The 11500-nt window shown below is 44.6% G+C and overlaps 1 protein-coding gene across 1 annotated transcript; it reads left to right on the forward strand.

Annotated features, from left to right (window-relative positions):
* Positions 1–9455: 9455 nt before the first annotated feature.
* Positions 9456–10173, forward strand: LOC127333005 (cysteine endopeptidase Rep1). Its single transcript, XM_051359321.2, has 2 exons — positions 9456–9941; positions 10025–10173. The coding sequence occupies exons 1-2, from the start codon at positions 9575–9577 to the stop codon at positions 10036–10038; spliced, it is 381 nt and encodes a 126-aa protein (XP_051215281.1). The 5' UTR covers positions 9456–9574; the 3' UTR covers positions 10039–10173.
* Positions 10174–11500: the final 1327 nt, after the last annotated feature.

Consider the following 11500-nt stretch of genomic DNA (forward strand, 5'->3'; position numbering starts at 1 on the left):
GCCTCCGTCCTCCTCGCCTCGTCGTGGTCTCGTGGAGCCCGCACCTCGTGGAGTCCTTTCCCTATTATTTCTGTCCTGCTCTGCTCTGGACTCTTCTCACTGCTGGCTGGCTGCTTCTCCACAAGACCATTGTTGCTGGCCAGCACCTCGTGGAGACCCGCACCTCATAGTCGTACGCACTGTTGGCTGCTACTTACTGCCACACTATCTTGTTGATTGAATCTCCTGCTCCGTGCTCACTTTGTGTGTCCGTATGAAGCTGTGAATTGAGATTTCGTGAACTCGTGATGGTGCTACTACAACTGATTTCGGGATATTCCGAATTTCCTGATCCCGAACCTGAATTATCGGGTACCCGAATAGTCGGGAATCAAGTATTATGATGCACTTTCGGGTGTCATTTTCTAAATCCCAAAATATTTTTTCCCCGAATTTCCCGTCCCGAAATTTCGGGATTTCCCGAACGCCCAGAGAGACTGCAGAGTGTATCAAATTGTGGCTGTCACTCCCTGTTCTGGGAAGGGAACTATGAACGCGGCAGGAATGGAACTCCATGAAGTTCTGGTCAACCTGTGAAGACTGACGGGCATAGTTTTCATAATAAAATAAACCTTTTGAAGAAATGTTTACGAAAACTTGCATTCGCCTATGAATTTCTGGTCGGTGGCTGTAGCTAGTGCATGATACACCTATTTCCTATAATGAACTTGCTGAGTACGCTCGTACTCATTCCCTCCCTTTTGAACCCCCTTCTTAGATCAAAGTCACCGAAGGAGAAACTACCGTGGAACTCGAAGACAAAGGAGTCAACTGCAACAAGATGGAGAACTCAACCAATGGAGTCAACTTCTGCATCAGCTAGAGTGGGAACCTAGTCTAGTAATAGAAGGGAACATTTTCCCTAATCATAGCACCTAAGTAGCTAGAGTTCTATAGCAAGCCAAGTAGCTCTAGAGCTAGAGTTAGAAATAAGTTAGACTACGAGTTGTTCTTTTGGAGCTTTATTTTAAGTTTTACCTCACTGTAAAGTAGGAGGCTATGTTGATCTTCTGTAAACAGTTTGTGTATCCTTCTATAGACATGCCTTGGACTCGCATATGTTTCTGTTGTACCACTCTGAGGGATGTAATATAAGTGGAACGGTGTTTCACTTGTGTTATGTCAACGACTTGTGTACTACACCATGCAGTGGTATGCTGGGTCACCACACCAACTCTCCAAAGTAACCTCTTTTAAAGGTTGATAATCCAGCTACAATACTTTGCCAGGTGAAAGATGATCCAGATTTAGGTGCCGCTTTCAAGATATCCCCATGGGGGTAGTATTTAGCACTTAGAATAGTCGCACAGAATGAATTTCGGTCAGTGACCAGCCTCCACACTTGTTTTGCAAGCATAGGCAAATTGAAGGAGTTGAAATCTCAAAATCCCAAGCCTCCCTCACATTTTGGGTAACACAATTTCCACCACGCCATCCAGTGCATCTTATTACTATTTTCATCATCCCCCACGAGAATTGTGAGATTACATCCATCATCCTCTTGCAAATTGGTATTAAAAAGACCGACATGGCATACACCTGGATGGCCTGCGCCACATCTTTGAGTAGAACCTCCTTCCCACCAATAGATAAGATCCTTTCCTTCCACCCATTAATTCTCTGGATTATTCGTTCAATGAAGTGCTCAAAGCAATCACTCCTGTCCGCTCCCACGAGTGTCGGCAGTCCCAAATACTTATCAGATAGAGCCTCAGTGTCAATGTGTAGGGGTTCACATATTTCTGCTCTAGTGAGGGCATTTGTATTAGGACAAAAGAAAACTTTTCCAAACTTACCAACTGTCCCGAGTTAGCACAGTAAGTATCCAAAACTCGTTGCAAGGAAGTTTCATTATTCGTTTCCGCCTTCATGAGGTTAAGGGAATCATCAGCAAAAAAGTAGATGTGAGACAGACAGTGCATTCTGCACACCCTTACCCCATCGATGCCACCAAATTCTTCTTCGCGCAATAAGAGACTGGATAGACCCTCTGCACATAAAAGGAATAAATACGGGGCCTCTTGTAGGAGTAAACAAATCCGTTTCATTAGAATTGAACCTTACTTGATATCTCATCGAGCTAACACATGCCATCATCAACCCAATCCATCTTTCGGCAAAGCCCAGCCTTCTCATCATATTTTCTAGAAAACCCCATTCAACTCGATCATAAGCTTTTTGCATGTCTAAATTTACCGCACACGCACCATTTTTCCCTGATCTTTTATTCTTGATAGTATGGATACATTCATAGGCCACTAAAACATTGTATGTAATAAGGCGCCCTGGGATAAACGCGCTTTGCATTGGAGAAATAACATCAGGGAGGATTTCCTTGAGTCGAAGAGCCAACATTTTAGATATGATTTTGTAGATAACATTGCATAGGCTGATAGGACGGTATTGAGCAACCGATTCCGGATTATCATTTTTAGGAATAAGCACCACTGTCGTATCATTCCAACCTTCTGGAATTACACATGTATTCATAGCTAAAAGGATCTCACGTGTTATATCTTCACCACAGATATTCCGAAATCTTTTATAGAAAAGTGCATGGAGACCGTCCGGACCTGGGGCCTTCAAATCTCCAATACTAAAAGCAACTTTTTTGACATCTTCGGGCGAGAAAGGAACCAACAATTTTTCGTTCATAGGATTTGTCACTCCTTGTTGAATTTTCTCCAGAAGCTCTGGGTCAATATGCTGCACCTCGGCCGAAAACATAATTTCAAAATATTGCAGTATAAGTGGTTTTAGTGCCTCGGTACCCTCAACCAAATTTTCTTCATGTTTTAGCCTTTTAACCATATTTTGTTTCCTTATTGTCGTGGCGAAATGGTGAAAAAAAGATGTATTCATATCTCCCTGTTGCATCCAATTCACCCGAGAGCGTTGTTGCCAATGTATTTCCTCCTGTTCCAGCAGCAATTCAATCAGCTCTGCTATTTCTTTAGCAATAATTTCACTCTCATCAGTAATTGGGCCGGCCATGACATTTTCCAGGCGTTGTTGGGCCTTTCTGATACGCCTCTTTGGCTTCTTCAGAATAGATGCGTCCCATGCATGCAGCGAGCGATGCATGTGAGCTAGGCGTGCAATAATGCTGCCATCTCCAGTAGTTGTACCAGCATTGTCCGAAGCTTGCTTCACCACCTCGTTGAATGAATCTTCTTTCGATCACGAAGTCAGCGTTGAACATGTGGGAGCTATTATGGATCTCTAGGTCCCGCTATTAGTTATTGATCGGAGAAGAGTCTCGATCATGTCTACATAGTTCACGAACCGTAGGGTGACACTGATACGTCTCCAACGTATCAATAATTTCTTATGTTCCATGCTTGTTTTATGTATCATTGTCACATATTTTATATGCATTATATATCATTATTATACATTTTCTGGGACTAACCTATTAACAAGATGCCACAGTGCCAGTTCCTGTTTTCCGCTGTTTTTGGTTCCAGGAAAGCTGTTCGGGCAATATTCTTGGAATTCGACGAAACAAAAGCCAAACCTCCTATTTTTCCGAGGGACACACGGAGCCAAAAGGGCAAGCCCGGGGAGGCCCATGGCCTCCTCCCCATGCAGCCGCGCGGCCGGGCCCACAAGCGCGCCGGCGTGTGGGGAGCCCACCTCGGGACTCCACCGACATCGCCCCTTTGCCTATTTGTTCCCCCACGACGCGAAAACCCGAGAGATATCTATCATACTCCAGAAAGACTCCCGGAGCGCCGCTGCCATCGCGAAACCTAGTTTCGGGGGTCAGAAGTTCCTGTTTCGGCACCCTGCCGGGACGGGGATCGACCCCCGGAGCCTTCTCCATCGATGCCCCCGCCTCCATCATGCTCCGTGAGTAGTTCCCCCATGGACTACGGGTTCTAGCAGTAGCTAGTTGGTACTCTCTCTCCCATGTACTTCAATACAATGATCTCATGAGCTGCCTTACATGATTGAGATCCATCTGATGTAATCGGTGTTGTGTTTGTTGGGATCCGATGAATTGTTACATTATGATCAGTCTATCTATAAAGTTTGTGAAGTTATTGTTGCTGCAATCTTGTTGTGTTTAATGCTTGTCACTAGTGCACGAGTGGCATGATCTTAGATTTAAGCTCTTTAATTATTGCTTAGATTGTATCTACAAGTTGTTTGCACATGTCTATGTCCGGAACCCGAGGCCCCAGTGACAAAGAATCGGGATAACTGGAGGGGATGGCTTAGATATGAGGATCACATGTTTTCACCAAGTGTTAATGCTTTACTCCGGTGCTCTATTAAAAGGAGTACCTTAATTACCAGTAGATTTCCTTGAGGCCCCGCTGCAAACGGGCTGGTAGGACAAAAGATGTTATGCAAGTTTCTCATTGCGAGCACGTATGACTATATATGGAAAACATGCCTACATGATTAATAAACTGGATGTTTTGTCTTAATGCTATAATAATTATGTCAATTGCCCAACTGTAATTTGTTCACCCAACACTTGTTATTGGAGAGTTACCACTAGTGTAGATAGCTGGGAACCCCGGTCCATCTTTCATCATCAAATACTCACTCGGTCCTATATGCCATTAGAAGTAGTATCAACTATTTTCTGGTGCCATTACCTCTGTGTTATTGCTACTGCTGCCGTGTTACTGTTACTACTGCTCTCATATTACTGCTGCTTTCACATCACCCATGTTACTAGTGCTTTTCCAGGTGCAGCTGAATTGACAACTCAGTTGTTAAGGCTTATAAGTATTCTTTGTGTCCCCTTGTGTCGAATCAATAAATTTGGATTTTACTTCCCTTGAAGACTGTTGCGATCCCCTATACTTGTGGGTTATCAGACACACTTAAGGTTCGATGTCGTTTTAAGTAGATGTGGAATATGGAATGGAGTTCGAATATTGTTCGGAGTCTCAGATGGGATCCAAGACATCACGAGGAGTTCCGGAATGGTCCGGAGAATAAGATTCATATAGAGGAAGTCACATTCCAAGTTTGGAATGGTCCGGTGCATTTATGGAAGGTCGTAGAATCGGCCGGAATAAATCACTATGGCAGGTAGAGCCCCGGAGGGACTCCACCAGCCCTAGCGAACCCACCAAGTGGGACTCCACCTTGTTGGCCGGCCATAGAAGAAGGAAAGGGGAAAATCCCTTTCCATCTAGGTTTCCAATTTTGGTAAGTTTGGGAGTTGGACTCCGAAGTGGTTTTTGGGGGAACCCTAGGTTTTCCACCTATATATGGAGGAGGAGAGGGAGGGACTGAAACATCAAATCCAGCCGCACCACCAAGGGGCTCCCAGGCCGGCACCCCAAGTGCCCCCTCTCCCAAACCCTAGCTACTCCCTCCTCCCTATTTCTCCCACCGTGCTTACGGCGAAGCGCCGCCGAAGATCTCCACCACCACCGTCACCACGCCGTTGTGCTGGTGGGATTCCGAGGAGGATCTACTACATCCGATGCCCACTGAAACAGGGAGAAGGACGTCGTCATCAACATCGTACGTGAGACCGAGGCGGAGGTGCTGCCCGATTGTGGCATCGTCAAGATCTTCTACGCGCTTTTGAAAGCGGCAAGTGATCGACTACATCCACCACGAGATTTATCTCGTTAACGCTTAGCGATCTTCGAGTATATGTTGATCTTCACCTCGTTGCTACCATCTACTAGATTAGATCTTGGCTTGTTATTCGCTCTTGCGGCAGAAATTTTTTATTTTCTATGCTACGAATCCCTACATGTGGTGGCACCGTCGTCCGTCACGACAGTGGTGGGCCTGGTGGCGTCGTCGTTCGTCGCAGCGTTGGTTGTTGTCGCTTGCACTATGGCGTGGTTTTTTAAAGTCATGTGCGTAGTACAACAAATCACACGATTAACACATGTTTCTTTTTACCCTAAAAAAACACATGGTTTTTAAAAAGCCATATGAGTAGTAGACCCACATCGTATACCCTTGCATAGTAAGGATAAGGTTTACCGTGTGTGCACTGTACTAGTGACACAAGTAGAAGTGTTATGATCTAAGCACCATTGTTTAACATGGTGTGTCGCGTGCTTTGGAAGTTGTGGTCCAATGGAGAATGGGATGGAAGGGAAATGGAGATAGCGGCGGCCGGGCGTTCTCGTTACCAAGTACTCCCATACACTGACTGAATCTTGTACTAGTGGCCTCTGTCCTCGTAGGCCGGCTGGCTAGCTTCTGGGCACTAGTGCTTCTGTTATTTGAAAAGAAAAATCACATTATGTGTTTGAAAAAAATTAGAAAATAAATTATGGTGTGGCCAATAAATTATCTTATAATCTTTTGGCCTACACAAAAGTGATAAGCGTGTGGATCTAGGTATGCATATTTCAAATCTCTAAATTTTAACATATTTTGTCTTTTTTCTGTAACCTACAATATAAAGAGTTTCATATTAAAATTTTACAAGTTTGTAGGTTACGTCATTTACTATGTTCATATTTATTTTTAGATTTTTTTGAAACATATATATATATATATATATATATATATATATATATATATATATATATATATATATATATATATATATATATATATATAGGTCTGCTATTCTCGAACCGGTTCGAGAATAACTATTCTCGAACCCTTTCTGAACTTCCGCGTGTTTTCCTAGTGAACTTCTCGACGGAATACCAGAATTGCATGTTCGTGCGGACAGTATTTTCATGATGATTTTCAAACCGCTTATCGGATTGATGCGTATAATATACCGTTGGATTCGCACGGAAATTTCGCAACTTTTTCGTGTTCATTGTTTTCCCAAATTCTACATTGATTAAAACTAATTTGAAATATACAAAACAACGTTTTCGCGGATTTCTCTATTTTTGTACAGTTTTGGGGTTCCAGTTTTCAAACCGTTTATCGGAATGATGCGTATGATATGCCGTTGGAAAGGTGCTGACTAGGCGCACCTTTTTCATGAAGAACACTTTTCTAAATTCTTTACAGTTTAAGAGCAGATTTGAAAATACGTGATTACGTTTTTTGAACTTCTCGGTTTTTCGAACTGTTTTTTGGGGCTAATTTCCGAACCACTTATCGGAATTTTCCAAATGATATTGCGTTGAAAAGATATTGATTAGGCGAATCTTTTTCATGTTGAATGTTTTTCCAAATTCTAAATGGTTTTAGTTTAATTTCAGAAATACATAAAAGTGAAGATAACGCCGACACAAGAACATTTCGAAATTGGCTCATCTAGATTGATTAGGTGTGGCATTTGCGATATGTTGGAGTATTAGTAGAGTTATATTAGTGCTAATTGTAAGTTGAGTTGGTCGATTTGCGCAATCGGTGGTTGTACGGACGATTTCTATGCGTATGATTTCCGTCCAGAAAAACAGAGTGTATGAGGTGCTCGAATATAGAAGTGAACTTCCTTTATATCTGTTAGTGAACTTCCGATCGCGGTATAAAAGTTTCTGGCATGTAATAAAATTATAGCGAACTTCTGTGGATGTGAACTTCTTCTCCCCTGAATCTGAACTTCCCGACGGACTTCAATATTGTAAAGGGCGAACTTCCAAAACTTTGGTCTAGTTTGAAGTGAACTTCAGAAAATATAGCGAACTACCGTCGCATCTGCACTATCTGAACTTCCCCTTCTCTGCATCTGAACTTCCAGACGGACCTCAACATTGTAAGAGTGAACTTCCATTTCAAATATGAACTTCTATACGGGGAGTGAATTTCCGTATGGAGGTAAATGAACTTCCCGGTGGTGGCAAGTGAACTTCTGAAAATATAGCGAACTTCCAAATGTTCAAATTGAACTTCCGTGTTGTGTTTGTCTTTTGTTCGAAGTGAACTTCCCAAAATAATGTGAACTTCTATTGCGTTCGAAGTGAACTTCCGATTTTTCATGTTTAGTTATGCGGACCTTCTCGAACTTCTGAATTCGGCGAAAGTGAACTTCTGAATTTTGCGAGTGTGAACCAAGTCTTGCAGATGTGAACTTCCTGATTTTTTGAAATCTGGAGATTTTTCCAAAATTACAATTTTTGTGTATGTGAACATCCAAGTTTTGCAGATGTGAACTACGGAGTCTTTGTAGATGTGAACTTCCTATTTTTTGTACTCTAGAGTTTTTTATTTATTTTTCTCACAGGGAATAAACTGAGATCTGGCAACAGGCATGGGTCGCCTCCCTGTGTCAAGCGCCCGGTGAACTCCGGCGCCCGGTCGACAGGGCAGTACGCTGCCAGCGGCGCACCGGCCGGGAGGTCGGCGTTGGCAGCGCGTAGGACGGGTAACGGGCAGCGGCGAAGTGTAGGCCAGATCACGGGCGGCGCGCGGGGCGGAGATGGGAGGCGCGCGGGGCGGGAGGTGGGCGGCGCGGAGCGGAGGTGCGTGGCGCGGGGCGGGGCGGGAGGTGGGCGGCGCGGTGCGGAGCGGGAGGTGGCGGCGCGGTGCGGGAGGTGGGCGGCGCGGGGCGGCGCGGGAGGTGGCGGCGCGGGCGGGCGGGGGAGGTGGGCGGCGCGGTGCGGCGCGGGAGGTGGCGGCGCGGTGCGGGAGGTGGGCGGCGCGGGGCGGGGCGTGAGGTCGCGGGTGGCGCGCGGGGCGGGAGGTGGGAGGCGCGCGGGGCAGGAAGTTCGCTTCATAGTTGGTTCGGTTGGTTCAGGGGGGGTTCTAGAATAGCTATTCTAGAACCACTCTTAAGGGGGGTTCGAGAATAGTTGGGCTCTATATATATATATATATATATATATATATATATATATATATATATAATTTTCGATTTTGTAAACAGCAGGCCCAGGAGCCGAAGACACTTTTGGGTAAACGTTGGGCTTTTTCACGAGAGGGGATATTCCGCAACTAGTTGCACCCGCACCCCATTTTTGTTGTGACACTTCCAAGTTTCCAAAAAATGCAAACTAAAATTCTAGACATACATTGTATTGTATCTTGTGCATCTGTGAAATTTCATCCAAAAATATGTCAAAATGTGGCCTACACAAAAAGAACAAATGATGTGTAAATAGTACGTGACACTATTTACGTATGTCTTCTCTTTTTTACACAGGTCACATTTTGACATATTCTTGGATGAAACTTCACAGATGCACAAGACACAACACAATGTATGTCTAGAATTTTAGTTTGCATTTTTTGGAAACTTGGAAGTGTCACAACAAAAAATGGGGTGCGGACGCAACTAGTTGCAAATGAGAGTTTCCCCTTTTTCACTACATACTCCTAGATACAGCAGGTCTGGGCCCTCCGTTTTCCTGGGCACCGGGCCGTCACCCTTCTTGTTCCGACCCAGAGACGGCCCTGCACCAGCATTGAGGAAGCCTCCTAGGGTTTGTCGGGACTATCTGTAGTCGGGGCACGAAGCAGCGTCCGCCGCAGCACGGCAGGCCGGCAGCCATCTTCGGTTCAGAGCCATCTTCGGTTCAGTTCAATCTGCTGAGCTGCGTCCGCCGCAGCACGGCAGCAGGCTACATCTTCGGTTCAGTTCAATCTGCTGAGCTGCGCGGCACTCATACCCACGAATCACTGGCAGAGATAAATGGCGAGATCGGCACTCTACCTCGTCGCGGTGGTCGTGGCCGCCATTGCGCTGGCCACGACGCAGGCGAGCTTCATCTACACCGAGGAGGACCTTGCGTCGGATGACTCCATGTGGGCGCTGTACGAGCGCTGGGCCGCACACCACGAGGTGGCGCGCGAACACGGTGAGAAGGCCAGGCGCTTCCCCATCTTCAAGAACAACGCGCGCTGGATCCTCGACAGGTATGGCAGGAAGGGAAAGTCCGCCATCAACAACTTCGGTGATATGACCTACGAGGAGATCACCACTCAAGCGACGGGGTTAAGGGAGAGTAACCAAGATGAGCACTGCAGTAGCACATTGCATTCCTTGGTCAAGGGAGCGTGTAATTCATTTGCAACATAATTTCCATACTTCAATTATTATGTCATGATTTCTAACATATTTTCCATACTTCATATTATGCAGGTGACAATTTCTGAAGTGTCACAATGCACTCTAAATTCTCAATGAATCAGCTAAAGGCCCGTACAGCTAAAACATCTATTTCCTCATCATCAGCAAATAAATGTAAGCAAAGTTCAGTTCGCGAGGCATTTGAAAGCCGTGACATCATGTACCTGAGTTTCAAAACCTGTGCTGTTGCAAATCAATGTATAAACAATTGATCGAATCAATCTTTCCATCAAAAATTTCACTACATTTCAACCCAGTCTTACTTTCGAGTGGCAAGAGTAAAGCTTACAAAAGTGGAAACAGCTCAGATTAATAGTTGCAGCCTTGCAGGTTTACCTTAAACATTCAGTTTCGATATAAGCTACTATAAGAAACTGATTTTATATGAAGTCGCATCTGGCTGTGGTATAAAATCTTTCATTGAACGTGTTTTCAGTGCCTGGGGAGTGGAAATGTTTTCTGCTACAACAGAGCCATATAAGCAAAAAAAAAAATTTGCTCCTGTGATGAATATGTTCTCCAAAACTTGGTAGGAGTATCAGTTTCTCAGATTCAGCCCCCACAACTGACTGTCAGCAAAAAACCAAAATTAAATGAAAAATATTTAGAAGCATGCCCACCAAGCAATTACCAAAATGTCAAAGCTGAACTCTATGTGCAGTTTGATTCCATCTCTTTCTTGAGGAAGTCGACATAAGTATAAATTAACAGATAAATCAAGATTCGATTTAGGTTAGTTAAGTAAAGAAGATCAACAATTTTGACAACTTGATAGCATAGAAAAGCATCAATTGGACATCACTGATTAGATTAATTAAGATGAGTGCTCTAATATTCACAAACAATTTGTTTCAAGCGGGAATAAAATATCACCTTGCAAATAAAATGAAGACAATCCAAGTGAACGTCTCTTGAGATGTTGGAAATCTTTGTTATTGCCTAGGGCCTGTTTGGTAGGTCTCATGGCCCCTGGCCCGCATTAGTAGATCCAAAAACGGTATGTTTGGTTTCCTGGCCCTCACACGCTATCTGGTCCAGCGCGAACTTTAAAGCATCCCCCGAGAAGAACGCTCAAATCGGCCATTTTCCTAGGGCTAGGCCCGTTCGAGCGTTAGGCAGGTATCCACATCGACGCATGGGGAAGGGGCGGGGGAAGTCGCATCCCTTCGGAAACATGTGCCATAAATCCCCTCAGTGCTCACATCTGCCGAGGAAGGAAAGACAGAAGGTGGCGAGAATGACGTTGAGGCGTTCCAATCCGAAGAAATAGCCAGGATAATCAGGTCTGTTTCGTAAATATAGCACGCCTTTGTCCATGTGGGGGCTCTTTTTTGTGACGCGAGTAAATACAAGGATGTCTATGCAAATATACCGATTCAACCAGGTGCCAATAGAGCTGCCAGTTGGCGCCACATAGTCGGTTCGGACTAGAAATACACAAGAATACCACTATTGGGACTATTCTACCTCACTTTACAACTATTAGAA

Source organism: Lolium perenne, chromosome 2, assembly GCF_019359855.2.
Source record: "Lolium perenne isolate Kyuss_39 chromosome 2, Kyuss_2.0, whole genome shotgun sequence".
Taxonomy (NCBI): domain Eukaryota; kingdom Viridiplantae; phylum Streptophyta; class Magnoliopsida; order Poales; family Poaceae; genus Lolium; species Lolium perenne.